The sequence below is a fragment of the Alnus glutinosa genome, chromosome 13 (assembly GCF_958979055.1).
Source record: "Alnus glutinosa chromosome 13, dhAlnGlut1.1, whole genome shotgun sequence".
NCBI lineage: Eukaryota > Viridiplantae > Streptophyta > Magnoliopsida > Fagales > Betulaceae > Alnus > Alnus glutinosa.
This window is the reverse complement of record NC_084898.1, coordinates 4,840,318-4,859,335: the sequence shown is the minus strand read 5'-3', so window position 1 is coordinate 4,859,335 and position 19,018 is coordinate 4,840,318. Positions and strand designations below refer to the sequence as shown.

Sequence of the window (19,018 nt, the reverse complement as noted above, 5' to 3'; positions counted from 1 at the left end):
AGTCATAGAATTTTATTCCATTTCGATATTATTAAATCAAGATGTGTCATAAATATATTTTTACTTAGGTTATGTTTAGTATGCAGAATGGCAATTGCATTAGAAAATTTAAATAGTTTTTATTAAGAATGGAAGAAGGTGTAATAGACCACCTAAAAATTAAAGGCAACCTACACAAGCAAGTACTTATTATGAGGCAACTAAAGCTAAAGAGAAAAATGTAAAATTAGTCCATGTAATTCACTTGATTTGCAATTAGTTCAATGTGACCGGTATCAAAATGAACTCAGAGACCCTTGAGGTATGCCAAAAAAAATATACACTCAAATTCTGTTCATTGAATTAACTAATTATTTTAATATGACACTGACTTAAATAAGACATGTGTCATGAATTATATTCTAGCTAGTAATGGATTTTTAAGGATTTTATAATATAAGATTGAGTCCTTCAATTGTCCCCAATAAACCACTAAGATAAGATATAAGGCATGAAGGAGAAAGAGAGTGAGAGAGAGAGAGAGAGAGAGAGAGAGAGAGAGAGAGAGAGAGAGAGAGAGAGAGAGGGGATGAACGGTTCCATAGCTAACAAAGTAGTAGTGGGTATGCTTTCTATAAGTGCATTGAGCATTCAATGTCCATAGCTTAAAATAAGTTTATTATGATCAACCGTGCCAACACTTTATGATTCTCTTATGGATGCAATTACTTAGATCACGATTCTCTTAATTTCAAGGGAAATGATATATGTGCCAATATATTGATGATATGATTATATATATAAAATCTAATCTGAAGTACAAAATAAATCTTTTGTATTTCACTTAAAATAATGAGATGGTATTTCCAATTACATGATTCAATCTATATTAACTATTTTTGAGCATATAAAAGAATCTAAAATATGATATATTTACTAATCACTAGGGTTTATAATTGTAATTTTCTTCTCTTTCCATCCACATTCAGATCAAACAATGCCATTAATTAACATGGTAAAATAAGTAATAGGAGGAAGATAAAGTTTTCTACAAACTGAGTAAGAGAAAATTAGATTGAACTTCTTCTGATAAAGTTTTCTAAAACTATATTTTTATCTCAAAACTTTCTCACAAGCGTGACTGACCCAACTAACTCTTAAATCAGTCTTTGATTAAAAAAAAAAAAAAAAAAGTGGTATATAGCATTACTCTTAATTTAATCTATTAAACCGACTAGTAATTAATGCTAGAACCACATTTTTATCTCATAATTATTCTAGAATGCTGATGTTACAGTCTCAACAAAATTTTCAATTGATCAGTCATTATTTTAAAAGGCATATGTCCAAGCTACGTGCATTTTTTATTTCAAAAATAAAAAATAAATAAATAAAAATGGTCTATATAAACTCCCCGTACGTCTCTGCAACACACCAAAAGCCCACCTGCCATGGAGCTGTTGAACACTCCCAGAAAAACTCAGGTAATTCCAGTTTGGTCTTGTTGGGTTCTCTTTTTGGGTTCCCATTAATTCCAGTTTGGTCTTTTTGGGTTCTTTCAGGTAATCACTGAGGTTGTGTTAGCTCTGGCTCTTCTGGTTTTCCTCAACGCAAATGGTGTTGACAGCCGGAAAGCTCTGTTTTCTGACTACTTTGAGTACACGGCTGTAAGCTGCAGAACTCACAGTGCTTCATTGACGGAGTTTGGAGGAGTTGGTGATGGCACTACATCAAACACCAAGGCCTTTCAGGCCGCCGTCGATAATCTTTCCCAGTACGCATCGGACGGCGGGTCACAGCTCTTTGTTCCTCCCGGAAAATGGTTGACTGGGAGCTTCAATCTCACCAGCCATTTCACACTCTATCTCCACAAAGATGCAGTTCTTCTTGCTTCCCAGGTTAGTAGTTAATTAACTCCCAAGATTTCAGTGGATTATCAATATATAATCAATAAATCTCTCATATTCTTGTATCTTAATTTGCCCTATTATGCATTCTAAGTAATATTGTTTGAAGTTAATTAAACTGATCTTAATTTCTGTCATTAGAGAAAGATAGAAACCTCATCAGCTTTATTGATTTGCTTTTGATAAAAAATAAATTTTTATAAGGAATTATATTAAAATTATTTTTCTATATATTTGTATAGAAAAAAAAAAAAAAAAAAAAAAAAAAAAAAAGGATATTTTTGTCATTTCGGGTTACGTAATGGCAACATTACAATTAGATCAGGGGTACAATGCAAAAATTAAAACATTAGAAAACATTACAAAAAGAGAAATCGGATCCTCTCCGGTTCATTTGAACTAAAAAGTAGCCGGTTCCTTTAAAACAACGGGGCAAATTTGTCCAAAAAAAAATAAAATGGCTAATTTGCCCTTTTTTTTTTAAAGAATCGGCTCATCTCCAATTTAATAAAGTGGAAAGAATTCGATTTCACAAAAAGAATAATGCTACTCTTCACATCTATTTCACACTAGCTAACATGACGTTTTTTAAGTAGCTTTTTCTTTTGATTTTTTTAAATAGTTGACATGAAAAAAATTTTAAAATATGTCACGTCAGCCGTCAACTGATGTGAAATGAGTGTAAACATAACGTTACTCTTAAAAAGAAGAGAGAGATAGAGAGATGATTCAAATTAGAATGTACACCACTCCTACAATATCCAATGTGTTTTGAGCAATGGAGCTAACTTTTAACCTTTTGAGGTCAGAAATCCACCATCTAATTTAACCACCCAAATTGATGTGGCCGGCCAATTGCTTATACTAAGGCTTGGGTCCTATGCCTTGTATGCAAGAAGTAATTGAGATTGAGAATGCACAAATCAAAGCCAACCATTTAAGTCCACAGGATGTGATAAGGGACCCACCTGATATAAACCATCCCTGTAATCTGGGCCATCCAAGTCACTTTACCCGTGATGGTTGTTACTTGTTGGCCGAACTTTGAAAACAAAACTAGAGGCCCACACAAAAAGTAAAAAATAAAAATAAAAAATAAAAAATTACTTTTGGCAGGTAAAACTCATTGACTTACTGATTTGATCATGACAAGATTATCAGGATTTGGTGAATTTATTTATCTCGAAAGTACTCATTTTTTTTTTTTTTTTTTTGGGTTCCATCTGTATTTTCACAATTGGATTAGGACGAGAATGAATGGCCTGTGATTGATCCTCTGCCATCCTACGGTCGAGGTAGGGATGCAGCCGGTGGAAGGTTTATCAGTCTTATCTTTGGAACCAACCTCACTGATGTTATAATAACAGGTATCAAGCATAGTCATTTGTCAATTAATGGCTACTACTAAGAGTCCGTCTCGATTGAGAGTACGTTTTTAAAAAAATAACGGTTTGAAAACGTAGGCAAAGAGATACTGAAAATTGCACGTTTTGAAATCGCTATTTTTTAAATAGTATGTTTTGAAATGACAAAACCATGAGTAACAAGAAAATTGTAATGTCTTGATTGTGAGCAAATGGTGAACATTTGTGTCAGGGGACAATGGCACCATTGATGGTCAAGGTGCTCTGTGGTGGGAAAAATTCCATAAAGGAGAGCTCAAGTACACCCGGCCTTACCTGATTGAGATAATGTACTCTGAAAATGTTCAAATATCCAGTCTCACTTTGGTAAATTCTCCATCATGGAACATCCACCCTGTTTACAGCAGGTTCTCCTCTCTCTCTTTCAACTTACACCTTGCATTTCACTTGATTTTGTTTTGTATTTAGGGTTAAATGTATAATATAAATGTAGGTTTTATTTGGATTAATCCACCATGACCTGATTATTAAATGAATTATGCAGGTTGGGTCGTGTCAAGTCAACCCAACACGACTTGTTTATTAAACGGGTTATATGGGTCATGTCGTGTTACCCGCTTATTTAAATGAGTCATGTTAGGGTTAAGAGATTTGACTCATTCAATTAAATGGCTCGTGTTCAGGTTGACTCATATTAAGTTAATTCGTAAGTCAACCAGACACGAACCCAACATGACAATACGAATTGTCAGCCCTAAATCAAAGAGGCTTAAAAATTAGGCTTGGCTCATCATTTATACTTTCGCCCTAGGGATAAGAAACCCTGATTCCGGGACTACTAGGTTTTAAAAAGCGACAAAATTAGTACCTCTACTTTACAAGTTTATCAGTTTAATACTCTGTATAAAAGATTGTTGATCTAAAAGACAATGAAATGCAGCAATATCATTGTTCAAGGCATTACAATTCTTGCACCAGTGACTTCTCCAAATACCGACGGGATCAACCCAGGTAAGCATGTGAAGACAAATGTCATTGTATTTTAAGCTGTGCTACTGCATGATATCAATATATATATATATAATCAAGAACAGAACTTGATTTTGGTTCTTGTCTTGTCTTGTCCAGACTCCTGCACAAATACCCGTATTGAGGACTGTTACATTGTGTCTGGGGATGACTGTGTGGCTGTAAAGAGTGGTTGGGATGAGTATGGTATTGCATATGGAATGCCAACCAAGCAGCTGGTAATCAGACGGCTCACATGCATCTCTCCCTTCAGTGCAGTGATCGCATTGGGCAGTGAGATGTCTGGTGGGATCCAGGATGTGAGGGCTGAAGAAATTGTAGCCATCGATTCAGAATCAGGAGTGAGGATCAAAACTGCAGTAGGAAGAGGAGGGTTTGTGAAAGACATATATGTAAGAGGAATGACTATGAAAACCATGAAATGGGCCTTTTGGATGACAGGGAATTATGGTTCTCATGCAGATAACAACTATGATCCTAATGCACTTCCTGTGATCCAGAACATTAACTATCACGATATGGTTGCTGAGAATGTAACAATGGCAGCTAGACTGGAAGGAATTCCTGGGAATCCATTCACTGGAATCTGCATATCAAATGTTACAATTGAACTGGCAAAGAAGGCAAAGAAGGTACCATGGAATTGTACAGATGTTGCTGGGGTTTCAAGTGCTGTGGTTCCTCAGCCTTGTGAATTGTTGCCAGACCAAGGGCCAGAGAAGAGAACAGCATGTAATTTCCCAGAAGACAGACTTCCAATTGATAATGTTCAAGTTCAGATGTGTACTTACAACAGAAAGTATTTCTGACACTGAACTAAAGTTTCCATCTTTAGGAACTTAGTTCCTCTATTCAAGGTTGACTACAATAAGCCAATAAAAAACAATCCGACCAATTGAACCAGCTGCTTCAATGGTGAAACATGTATACCCATTCACATATACCCATGAAGTTTTATACCTTAAAGAATAGTTTTTTCTCCTAAAATATGTAATAAATATAGCAAGCATCAAATTGGAGAGAATTATATTTTGGATTATGTACAGCACTTTCGACCATTTAGTACTGCAACTGTAAATTAAAATTGACGAGATTTAAACAACAAATAGACATGCGAAAAATATCTTCGTATTAATATGCAGATTTTACTCGATACCTAAAATATATCCAAGCAATATAACATCCATAGTCTTTGTAGCAAACCCTTACTTCTAACACTAATCAGAAAGATGTCCACCATTTGTTTCTACCAAACTCGCTTCAACTTCACTTTGGAGCTCTAACAGCTCATATAGGAACCAAAGCGGCTGTCCACTTGGGGTTTTTGCTGACATCTGAGGCACCCAAATCCCTTGAAAGATGTGTTTCAGCTCCTTGCTTGTTAGTTGACTTCAAGTTACAAGTATATAAACTCTGGTGCTACTATATCTACTCCAGTGAATGTGATGAATTATACACTACTTTCAGGGGAACAAAGTCCTTCCCATTACATCTCCACTGCATATGCAAAGCATTTCTCCTAATGGGTTGGTTCTGGATTGAACTTCACTGATTCCCTCCAGATGAGCTCTTTGATGTGTTCTTCAGTATATGATGGTTGCTCAAAATCAAAACCGAACGGCGTAGGGCAGACAGGCTCATTGTTGATATCATGAAGAGATGACAAGTATGGGTGACAAAGTGCCTCTTCAACTGCAGACAGATTCAAAAGTATAATAACTGAATTTAGAGAAAACGTGAAAAAAAAACAAAAAACCAAAACAAAACAATACAAAACAAAACAAAACGAAAGACCTGAAACAACAACCAGTTGTTAAAAGTTATTCCACATGAAAATTTGAGCTCTTTTCTTGTACCTGTAATGCGTTTGTTGGGATCAAAGACGAGCATTTTCTCTAGCAGATCCAAAGCCCCAGGAGACATACTAGGGAATCTAGCTGAAAACTGTTGCTTCCGGCATTGTGGAAGCTGTCTAACATATCTTCGAGCATTATCACTTCGGAGAAATCCAAGGCTTGCATCATCAGGTGAACCTATTAGCTTTAGGAGAAAAACAAAATATTCAGCACATGTATGATGTTATGCATCAACATAAAGAGAAAATTTACTTTATAGGATGACTTCTCCATTCTCGTGATGAGATATCCACCATCCAAGCAACATCATATTAGATAGTGCAAATGTCATAAACCAAGTGATTGTCACAGCTATGCTATTACCTTGAAAGCATTAATCAAAGCAACAATTGGAACACCCTAGAGTCACTTATACAACCCAGTCTCATCTAATACACAACCAATGTAGGATTTTGCATATACACGCCTTCATAATCCACCCATCAAATATAGGACTTAGCTTTCCAAGGTGTCATAATCTTCTTCACTCAAATCTGTTTTTGTCGGCTCGCATTACGCTTTAGTGCTCCAGCGTCATATGATGTTACTAGGTTCCTTTAATGTCATTTGTCATAACCCAAGAAACCGTTAATCACAGCTCTGCTATTAATCAAAAAGGACTAGTCAAAGTTACAATTGGAGCACCCTAAAGTCACTTATATAGCCTAGTCTCACTTAGTAGACATCCAGTCTTACTTAGTAGTCAAACTAGGATTTAACTTTTCCGGGTGTCATAGCAAATAGGATTTAAGAGGACTCCAGGCAGTATGCAAGTGATATATACTCGCACACCCTTCAAAACCAAATTCAGGTCTAATAAGATGCCACAAATGCAAATTGGCAGTGCCAAGAGTTGTTCTCTACAAACCACACACGATTTCAATATGCTAACATATAATTCTTGACACTTCAAGCACCAAGCTACACAGCCACAGCCTACGATAAGAATGAGAAATTTAGTTGCTTTTATTGTTATTGTACAATCGCCTATTACTAATCAGACTAGCTGTGACAAGAATAATAGACCCAAAGAATGAGTAGAGATAACTGGCCTCATCTTTTGGTGGCAAAATAGTGGGCATGTTGAGCACCCATCTCTCCTTTTGAGTACTATCATAGTTGATCAAGTAAAACGGTAGCAACATCCACCAATGATTAAGATTAAGCAGATATTAACTCACTTGTAAGTCCCAAAAAGCATACCTCTGTGATAAGCCTCAGCTGGTGAACATAATCTTTACCAGGAAACAAAGGTTCTCTAGTCACAATTTCACCGAGTATGCAACCAACCGACCATACATCAATTGCAGCAGTGTACTCTGAACAATTAAGAAGCAACTCTGGTGCCCGGTACCATCGATTGACAACATACTCAGTCATAAAATCTGTCTCAGAAGTTGTTCTTGCCAATCCAAAGTCTCCAATTTTAAGGTCATAATTCGCATTGAGAAGCAAATTACTGGGCTTAAGATCACGGTGCAGAACATTGGCTGAGTGTACATATTTCAATCCTCGTAACAGCTGATACAAGAAGTACTGCATAATTTTCACGATGTATCAATCCCAAGTACATTTTTTAGAACTAAATACTTAAAAGAAGTTGAAATGAATAGATTCAATGACAAGGTATAAAGCCCCGACTATTTTGTAGGTGCCAAACCTGACAACGATCATCTGTAAGTTGTTGGTCAGAACGAATAATCTGATGAACATCAGTGTCCATCAGTTCATATACAATGTACACATCATTGAAGGCATCCTTTTTTGGTGGTCGTATGATGTCCTTGGTGGCAATAACCTGAGAAAGATGAAAGCTGAAGAATAATTCCAAGACACGCAGATAAAATGAGTAAACCTACAAACTAATCCAAAGGAAAGTGCAATGATAAAAGCATATGAATTAACTGGTTCTGACCAAGAAAAGGAAAAGAATATAGCAATCTAGCCATTTTATTAGCAGGACATTCTCAACCCTGAAATTTTTTGTTAAGGCTAAATATAAGGTAAATCCAAATTGCAAAGATCTCCATTTGACATAATATCCGCATGGTAAGTTGAATAGCATGAAGGTTTTGCACCAACACATCTTATATAAAATGTACTTTGCTTTCTTTTTTGGGGGGAAAGCCACCTGGTCAGATGGTCTGCAATTGGGCCACCTGGCGTGTGTGTTGGGGGAGGGGGAGGTTGCCATGGGGTGGTACCTTATTATATTATTTAATAAATCATATGAAAGTTATTGTGTACTAAGATATTCCACAATATTTCAGTGTGCAAACCCAGGAGAACTGAAGAATAAACATCATGAAAAATTTTAGGAAACCGGAATATAAGAGTTTATTTTAGGCACTATAAAGGTAACCACACTTACATTTTCATGTTCCATGTGGCTGAGAAGCATGATTTCTCTCAATGCCCTTTTGGCATCTATTATGTTGTCAAATGCATTACCAATCTTCTTTATGGCCACCTCCTCATGTGTGTCTGAATTCACAGCAGCACTAGAAAGAAAGAAGACGTGTTATCAACCACTTCCTTAATCAAACATAACACTTGTCAAGTAAATACATTAAGAAGCACTCTTTTTGAGATTCTTAAGCAGCAGCTTAACTAATATATTGTAGAGAGCACATGATGAGCGGGAGCAGGGCAAGGGAGCCACAGTTACCAAAGTTTCAATTTTCAAGCAGCAAATAACACAAAAGAGAATATATCAAAGTAACATTCACTAAATATAGAATGCAACAAAATAGACTAGTAAGTACCGATGACATTAGATAACCAACTACCACATGCTAAATTGTTACCAACAGAACAGAAAATAAATGATCAAGGAATTGTGGCTTATTAAAACCATAAACGTATGCCTTTTCTTCATCAGTAGAACATATATATCGTGCTAAATTAAGCATCCTATGCTTGCATATATATAACACCACTACTTGACTTCAAGCCAAGATATTAAATCATCTCCACAGAAAAATGAGCTCGAATGATGCATGAAGATCCACAAAATTACAAGTGACAATTGAGACAAATGTGAGAAGTAGAGAGAGCAATACATACTTCTTTATGATTACACTAAATATATAAGGGCATAACATGCACTTCTATTTGCTACTAGGAGTGGCAATTCGTGTTCACATGTCGAGAGATGGGTTTAAGACTATATAAGTCAACTCTAACCCGGCCATTTTAATTAAACGGGTCAAACCCCTCAACCCTAATCCGCTAATTTCGTGTCGAGTTCGTGACGGGTTCGGGGATCGTGTAAAAAATCATCAATCCTAAATGTTGTGTCGGGTTCGAGTTATGTTGAGACATAAGTATAAGATTAAATAAATTAATCCTAACCAGACCCATTTAATTAAACGGGTAAGAGCCATTGACCCTAACCTGTTAATTTCGTGTTGGGTTTGCGAGTTGTGTCAAAAATTGAGAGCCTTATTTGCTACTATGTAACGAGCACAGCTCCACTTCATCATATCATTCATCATTCAACTTCCACAGATTAACAGAAAGATGGTCCCTTAACTATGATTATCATTACCCAACAAAACTAGATTTTCATAGATCGCACCACGCAGTACCTTAAATCTCCAAACCCACTTGAAATTAAAGCAAAAATATTACATAGAAATATCAAATTACATTACATCATATCATTCGGAATACAACTTCTGCAGATTAACAAAAAGAAGTTGCTCAACAACGTATTCCAAAACCCACTTGAAATTAAAGCAAAAGAATTCCATAGAAATATCAAATTACATTACGTCAACCTTGAGCCTTATCAACCAAAAATACAAACTTAACAACACCAGAAACGAAAAAAGAAAGTGACCCAGAACAAAAAAAATATAAACTTGGAATCAAAGATCATTCACAAATCTTACCAGACAATACCATAAGCCCCTCTACAGATTGGGCGAATGGGAGGCACGTACTTTGTGGAGACCTCGAACAAGTTCCCGTAAACATTGTATTGAGCGTATCGACCACCATGCGTAAGCACCCTTTTGATTGTACCTCCCGTCGCAGCAGAGCTTGACTCTTTGGCAGCCATTTCCAAAGTTCAAAGTTCAAAGTTCAAAGCTCAGCAGTCAGCACCCACACATGAAGCTCCACAAATATTTTCTTCCTTTGTTTTCTTATTGTTTCTTTTTGTATCCAAAACCCCCCTAATGGGTTGTGGACCTTTCAGTATTTTGGTGGCTAAAAATTGGCAAAGCGTGAAAGCAATGCATCAACACAAAGTTCCTCTTTTTCCCAAAGCTTTTCATCTGAAAACGGTCTGAAAATCCGTGAAGTGAATGAGACATTTTTGAATAAAATATTGTAGTAATAACAAATAAATAAATGTAAAGCTATATCATTGCAAATTGTCACGCAATGAATGAGAGAGAGACCATGCTGCAGGCTGCAGCTGTCTAGAAACACTGTCCCAGTCCGGAATAGCATCCTCTTGGTTTAAGGGGGGAAATGGAGGGTATTTTGTTTTTATATGTAACGGTATAGATGATGTTATATTATAAATATGTTTTGAGATATTATTTAAATATTTAAATAATTTGACATTATTTATGTCATCATATACAACAACATTAAATTCTAATTATGAAATAACTCTTTTTGTTCGTTTCGGTCAAGTTTAGTACGCATAAACCCAAAATATATTGGTCATATATATGCTTACATTATAAGTTTTTTTATAAATTAATATGTCAGTTTATAACTAGTAAAATGATTTAAGTAAAAATTTCACCAATTATAAAATGCTACATCAATTTATATACATACGTAGTTTAAATTTAACAACTTTTAATATATATATATATACACACACACGTACATGGGTGTATTATTTTTTTCTATATATTTAGGTGAAATTTAACAACTTTAATTTTATATACCCTAATTAAGTCTATATTACTAGATATAGTATATACGGTTAATTAGAATTTAAATTTATAAACTTAAATTTTGTATAGTTTAAACCCTTTACTGGTTCATTATCTCAACCCCTTATTGTTCAAAGTTAACACTTCAGGTTTCACAGATTCAAGTCCATTCACCCTATATATATTAAACTAAAAGTATGTATAAATTAGATGTATATACTATATACGTATATATGTATATATTACTTTTTGTATACCCTATATATTAGTGCTATATTTAATATATGTAGGGTTTAGGGTTTAATATATTTAATACATGTGCTACTCCGAGTATGTTTAGTATATGTATTAGTACTATATTAGAGTACTAGCAGTAAATTCTTGATCATTTTTTTTAATTTAGGAAATTAAACTATTTTTTTTTTCTATAGAAAAACACCCCACCAGTTTTCTTTTATTTTTTCTTATATATTAAAACATTATTTTTTGACCTTTTACTTTTTCTTTTTTTTTTCCTTTTTAACTTTATTCCAGCCTCCTTATGTCTTCTCTTTCATGATCTGTCTTCCCATCATGTGAAGCAAATCCACAAAGAAAAATGGATTGTCCCACCGTTTCCAAAGAGGACCTTCTGTTCGAAGTCGAAATCCGGAGACGACGACGAAGAGAGATCAGAGAGAACACATGATGATCACCTATCTGCTTGGGATCTCCGAGAATATCAAGCATAACCCCGTACCCATCTTCCATGACCGACGTTCTTCTTCCTTTCTTTCTTGCCAAAACGAAATTTCTCCCTTCAACCTCAAATTCCTTGTTCGCCAACTTCCTACCCATTTCGCCAAATTCCATCTCACTGCTATATGCCGGCACAGACATGGGCAGTTGATTTCGGAACCGAGAAATCGCCGGTGTCTTTGGGATCGGACTGACAGTTTCGCCAACTGGGAATGATTAGTGCTCATGGTTTTCTCTATTTGGATCTCTCTCTGTTTGGCTTTACGTTGAAAGAAGGATCAGGAACAGCGAAGGATGATAGCCGGGAGGTGATTCTGGGGCTTGGGCCTTTGCCAAGGTTGAAGAAATTCATGATTTCGATTGAGTTTGAGATGTGGAAACGTGGTCGGAAAATGGGTTTGTGGGGATTGAGAAGGGGTGAGCCAATGAGAAAGGTGGAATTGAGGGAGACGATGGAGGACGCGCACGAAGGAGAGAGGAGAGTGACTTTTTTTTTTATATTAATTAAAATAATACATTGGGTATTTACAGTGCCCATGCGGAATTACTATAGATTTCCAACGTCTTTATATATATTTAGAGCATATGCTGTCAGTCATTTTGTGGTTTTTTCTAAAATATTTCTTAAATATAGAGAAGGGAGTCATTATAGGTAACTGCTACTAATGCTCTTTTATATATATATATATATATATATATATATATATATATATATATATATATATATATATATATATATATATATATATATATATATATATATATATATATATATAATCCTACTAAATTAGTGCTATATATATAGTAAATATTTATGATTAGGGTTTACATTTGTATTGCATATATACTCTATATATATATATATATATATATATATATATATATATATATACATTATAATATATGCAGTCCATATTTTATGTATATATATACTTATAAAATATAAATATATATAGTTTTTGGTGACGTGGCATTTCCATATATTTATGTATATATATATACTTATAAAATATAAATAGAGTAATGATTCACTACCACTTAAATATACAACTTTTCACCACCTTATCTATGTGGCAAGGTAGTCCCTCACCTTAATTTATTTTTAAAAAATAAAAAAACTCAAAAAGTAGTGGGGGACCACTTTGCCACATAGGCAAGGTGGTGAAAAGTTGTATATTTGGGTGGCATTGAATCATTACTCATATAAATATATATAGTTTTTGGTAACGTGTCAAAAAATGCCACGTCACCAATGTTTTCATGGGACTTCTGCCCCGCGCACGAGACATCTTCCCCCTGGTTGTGATAGAGGGGGGACCTTTAACCGGCCCCCCTCCTCCCCTTTACAATAAAAAATACGAGTTTATTCAAAAAAGTGTACTTTACCTTTTCATTGTTTTGTCTTTTTCTATACAATTGCTTTTTTATTATTAAAGGGAGGAGGGTGGCCGGTTAAAGGTCCCCCTCTATCACAACCCCTTCCCCCCCTCTTTCATATTTTCTCTCACTCAAACCCTATTTTCTCTCTCTGTCTCTCTCACTCTACTGTACACTCTCTCTCACTCTCACTCTCATCTATCTCTCTCTCTCTCTCACCGACGACCACCCCCTCTCCGTCGATGGAAACTCTCTGGTAAGTCCTCTCTCTCCAACTCTCTATCTCCCTAGCTCTCTCACTCTCCCATATGCTCTCTCTCTCTCTCTCTCTCTCTCTCTCTCTCTCTCTCTCTCACTTAGGTTCAGTCGGCCACGTCTCTCTCAAAAGTCCATCTTCCCTCTCACAACTCCAGCATCGTATAGTTTTTTTTTTTTTTTTTGGTAATTTTAGGTTTTATTTTTTTAATTTTTCTTGGCTTGCTATGGAGTCTAGGGGTACGTATAAGCATGATGGAAAATGGGTATTCATATTACCCGTTTTTATTTTTATTTTTTCTCACCTCTAAATGCATATTCGGTTTATTATATATGTACTATTGAATTTTTTGTTTTTGCTTTTATATATAAATTGAAATCCTGAATTGTGTAGCTATATTGTACAGTGAACTCATTTTTTTTTATTGTATATATTTATTGTTATTATAATATATCTGTTTTGGGTTTTACTATTTTTTTTTTTTTTTTTTGGTTTTATTCAGTGTTTGTATTTTTTTTTTTTTTTTTTTTGTTAATGCATGACCTAGTTGTTGGATGGGTTTTATGTTCTGTTCAAATAATTCTCTGTTAATGGATGATCGAATGTTAGTCATTAAGAACTTAAAAAACGCTCTAACCCATTGAAGTAATGTAACATTAGCAACTCATTACTTTTAATTTTTAATTTTTTTTTTTTTTTTTTTTTTTTTTTATAAATAAAGGTACTTAATTAACATATATTTGTGTTTTTTAATGTATGTAGAGGAAAATATGGACAAGAGTTGGATGAAAAAGTCTAGGGGTACGACCGAATACAATGACGGGTGTAAATCGTTTGTGGCCTTCGCTGTTAGTAGTTGTAGAACTCCTGATGGTCTCATCTACTATCCTTATAAGTCGTGTCGAAATAACCATCGATATGAGCCCGGTTACGTACTTGCCCACTTGACAGGGGTTAAGATAATGATTCATAACTACAATACATGGATTATGCCCGGTGAGAAGCATGCACGTTATCCTGATGCAAGCACAAGTTCAAATCGCTGGGCCGCAGGTGGAAGCATAGAACAAGGTGACGACATGCACGCCATGTTGCGTGATGCATTTGACATGCACAGAGTCAAAGAAGACATTTGTGACCCTGAGGTCATGGTGCAGAGGCTTAAGAAGCAGCTGAATGTGACATACTGAAGTACTACGACCTGCTTACAAAGGCGGATAAGCCACTTCATGAGGGTACTAAACATAACAAACTGAGTATTACTATACACCTGTACAACTTGAAGTTCGTTAGTGGACTTAGTAACACAATATTCTCGGCATTGCTTGAGTTAATTATTCAGTTGTTGCCTGTGTGGAATGAGACGTTGCCATCAAATACATACAAGGCAAATAAGTATCTCAGGGACATGGGGTTAGGGTATGAGAAGATTTTGGTGTGTCGTAATGACTGTATATTGTTTTGAAAAGGCACAAATGAATTAGATTCATGTGCTATCTGTGGAGAATCTAGGTGGAATGATGAAATTTTGCTTGACAAGGATGGTCTACCAATATCGTCGAGCAATAAACATCCAATGAAGATGTTGCGGCGGCTTCCACTAATCCCCCAACTTTAGAGGTTGTTTATGTCAGAGTATACTGCGCCCTTTATGAGGTTGCATGACGAAGGCCTCACTGAAGACGGCGTATTGAGGCATTCGGCTGACGGTGAAGCATGGAAGCCATTCGACCTCGCATATCCGGAATTCTCAGGGGACAGTAAGAACGTAAGGCTTGGACTAACCTTTGATGGATTTAATCCATTTGGGAACATGAGCACTTGGCCAGTCATGCTTGTTCAGTACAACTTGCCTCCTTGGATGTGCATGAAACAAACGTCGTTCATCCTATCCTTGATTATCTCGGGCCCAAGTTCACATGGAATGGACATAAATGTTGTAACGCCCGGGAAATTCATGCTCATAAGAAATCATTGATATTGTTGAGGAAACAATATCCACATGTTTTTATAAGCAAACCTAAAAACCCTTGAGAACTTAAGAATTACATTTAAGCTTTAAACTTTGATTGAACCGAAAACTGGTCAAACGGACTCGGATTTAGTTGATTCAAAGACCGATGTGCTTACAAAAGAAAGATCTACCATATGGCAAAAGTTAGTAAAAAGTCCACCGGTTGACTTTTTGGTTTATAGTTGACTATTTAGGTGCCAAGTGGCACTTTTGGTTAAACTTTGACCTTTAAATTTAGACTTGATAAATATGTTTTTATGACTTTTAATTACTCAATATTGTATATATATAGTTTATACTTGAATCCTGTGAAGTCAGAATTCAATTTGGTAACAGTTGACTTTTTGGCCAAAACCGGTGCCTTATTAATCCGACTGTCGAAATGTTAGCAGAAATGATTTGTAATATACTTAGCAGCCATCCCTAGCCACCTTATATTAAAAATATTATCATTCAGCAAGTGCTGGGATTTTATTTAGCAAGAAACAAAACCAAGTGATAAGGTGGAATGCAAGGTGGAAGATAAGCATGGTAAGGAAGGTGGTAGAAGTTCTCTTTGTCTATCCAATTTCCAGCAGCCCTCTAGCACTCCAAGCACGAATTTCCTTTCATTTCCTTGATGTTCTAAGACTCCTATAAATATGGGACAAGCCTTACCTCCCATTCTACCTTAAGACAAGTGAGAAGTTCATACTTACACAATTTAGTCTTCCTTTGTTCATTACTTGGCTTAGGTGAAGAAACCCTTCTATTTCTCTTTTGATTTTCTGTCCAGCAACCTTAGGGGAGCTAGATATACTTCTTACCTTGCTATTTCTTGGCCTAGATTTATAGAACCAAGATCCAAAACCAAGACAGCACTAGCAACACCAAAACCGGTCACTAAGGGCTTAAAGGGGGGCTTTTGTTTCAGAATTTGTTTGGTAAGTTTTCTATGTGTTCAAGTGTTTCATAAGTGATTTCTAAGATGTATATTAATTGTTAAGATTCATGTTTGAGCATTATGTCAACCGTTTCAGTGCTCGACCATGAATCAAATAAATGAATTCAGTTGACTTAATAGCTTTTGTAAAATAGTGAATATATTCTTGTTAGTATATATATTTACCTATTTATCTTAGCATTTGCATTAAGTAAGGAGGCTCAGCCAACTGCTTACCTAACCCTTGCATCATAATGAATCTTTATAGTATTTACTTTTATGTTCTTATAATATATGTTAAATCCTTCATAATCGTATTTGGTGGTATTGGTCATATAGCCTCGGCACCAAATCATGAACCAAGGATTTAAGATTGTTATAAGTAATCATCTTAAATAATAAAGTAATGGATAAAAAGATGAGTGTTTATAAACAATATTTTGTTTGATTGATAATTGATATATATATATATATATACTTATTATATTGATTGATTTTTATACAGAAAAAGGAGCTAAGAAACTATACAAGGAGTGTAAGTATTTCTATACTTACTGAGGACGAAGCTGGTGGATTTTTCCATAATATTGTGCTTATTGTTTTATTTAATTTGTTCATTGCATGTGACCGATCATGCATAGCATGTTGTGTCTAAAATAATATAACGGCTGATGAGATAGCCATCAACAAGCTGATGTAGTAGCTAGGGGAAAGTATGGCTAGTCAGTGGACCCAGGGGGTTCAGAGTGTCCCAGGGGTGTCCGAAGGCCTAATATATAACTAATGCTGGGACCAGTAGGATTCCAGTAAAAACAGGTAAGACTTTAAGTGTGAGGCAAAGGACATGAACGGGTTCAAATAACCTACCACGAGAGTCTGAAGAAAGATGAGCATAAAATACCAAACTAAATGGTTACTACGATGCATATTCATACAATCAATACATTTGCATTATACGCGTGGCTATAAAGCCACATCTGCATGTTGAAGGATTTATTAAATAAATCAGTATTCACCTCATTACTAGAAACAGTGGACTCACTTTGGTTGTTTTGTGTTTTTGTTTCTATATATATATATTCTGTTAATGCAGGTTAATAGACAAAGACAAGAGCTCAAGAGGTTTTATAGCTAAGGACACATAGTTTATATTTTGTTTGTAGTCTTCTGTGTTTATAGCATTTTATGTTGATAAGATTGCTAATGATTTATATGTATTCTTTTGTGTCATTATGACACCGGTTCCCTTGTATTTGTTATAAGTATTTTCTAATAAACGTATCGAGGTATTTCAGTCAGCTCTAAATGTGTTATGTTATCAATTACTAAGGCTTTAGAAGAAATAAATATATTCCGCTGCGAGAGTTTATCTCTGATGTAGTAACGTCACGTGGAAACCGGAGGTTTCTGCTTACGAATTTGCTGGTTCAAATTTGGGGCGTTACAAATGTCTACCTCCAGCCCTTGATTGAAGAGTTGTAAGAACTGTGGAATGTAGTAGTACACACATTTGATGCCTCAAAAAAAAAGAATTTTGTGATGCGAGTGTAATTGATGTGGATAATTAATGACTTCTCAGCATACACAGATTTGTCCGGGTGGCCTAACTAGGGTGTGAATGCATGTCTTTGCTGTATGTATTCAACAAGGTCTATGTGGTTAAAACACAGGAATAAATTTTGTTTTCCAGGACATAGGCGATACTTGCCCATGGATCATCTGTGGAGGCGGAACAAAAGAACATTTGATGGAAACCAGGAACTAGAATGTGCCCCCATTGTGCAAAGTGGAGATGAAATCTTGATATAATTGGAGGGGATGGCTTTTGGGGATGAGAATGCGGGAAAGAAAAAAACGAAGAAGCGGAAGATGGGAGAAGTAGCAACTAATAGTGTGGTGTGAAAAAAGAAAAGTATTTTCTTCAGATTGCCGTAATGGAAAGATAATTTATTGCGGCACAACCTTGATGTGATGCACATTGAGAAAAATATAAACAACATACTTGGCACAATTCTCGACATCAAAGGGAAAATGAATGACGACCTCGCAGCCCGCAAAGACTTGCAAGAAATGAGTTTGAGACCTAAACTGCATCCGTACACGGAGGATGATGGTAGAACCTATTTGCTAGTAGCTTGTCACACCATGTCCAAGGACAATAAATCATAGTTTCTAAAAGTGCTCAGAAATATAAGGGTTCCCGACGAATATGCCGCGAATATTTCACGATGCGTACGACTTGAGGAACGAACGATATCGGGATTGAAGAGCCATGACAACCACGTACTCATGCAACAGCTTCTCCCTATTGCCTTGCGCGGAACACTGTCAGATAATGTGGATGGACCTCTTGTTAGATGTCAGCATTCTTCAGGGGACTATGCTCAACAAACTTGACATATGAGGATATGGAACGACTAGAGGGTGGCGTCTGTGTCATATTGTGCAAGATGGAGCAAGTATTCCCCCCAATTTTTTTACGAGCATGGTTCACTTGGTTGTGCATCTTGTTCGTGAATGCCGACTCGGATGACCCATACAGTATAAGTAGATGTATCCGGCGGAGATGTAAAATTTGTGTAGGGTTATTCATTATTTTAATTTCCCGATAATATTGGAAGACAATGTATACACTA

The 19,018-nt window shown here is 35.7% G+C and overlaps 2 protein-coding genes and 1 long non-coding RNA gene across 3 annotated transcripts; 2 read left to right on the top strand and 1 right to left on the bottom strand.

Annotated features, from left to right (window-relative positions):
* The first annotated feature begins 1,371 nt into the window (after nt 1–1,371).
* On the top strand, nt 1,372–5,182 carry LOC133853701 (probable polygalacturonase). Its single transcript, XM_062289703.1, has 6 exons — nt 1,372–1,463; nt 1,542–1,877; nt 3,133–3,253; nt 3,483–3,657; nt 4,191–4,261; nt 4,379–5,182. The coding sequence occupies exons 1-6, from the start codon at nt 1,431–1,433 to the stop codon at nt 5,086–5,088; spliced, it is 1,446 nt and encodes a 481-aa protein (XP_062145687.1). The 5' UTR covers nt 1,372–1,430; the 3' UTR covers nt 5,089–5,182.
* A 205-nt stretch (nt 5,183–5,387) lies between these two features.
* LOC133853702 (mitogen-activated protein kinase homolog MMK2-like) lies at nt 5,388–10,456 on the bottom strand. Its single transcript, XM_062289704.1, has 6 exons — nt 10,071–10,456; nt 8,546–8,675; nt 7,835–7,972; nt 7,378–7,710; nt 6,136–6,319; nt 5,388–5,971 (listed from the first exon to the last, which is right to left on the bottom strand). The coding sequence occupies exons 1-6, from the start codon at nt 10,238–10,240 to the stop codon at nt 5,799–5,801; spliced, it is 1,128 nt and encodes a 375-aa protein (XP_062145688.1). The 5' UTR covers nt 10,241–10,456; the 3' UTR covers nt 5,388–5,798.
* A 5,545-nt stretch (nt 10,457–16,001) lies between these two features.
* LOC133853626 (uncharacterized) lies at nt 16,002–17,583 on the top strand. The gene is made up of 3 exons (XR_009896693.1): nt 16,002–16,383; nt 16,888–16,917; nt 17,476–17,583. It is a non-coding gene; the product is annotated as an uncharacterized LOC133853626 (long non-coding RNA).
* The last annotated feature ends 1,435 nt before the right edge of the window (nt 17,584–19,018 follow it).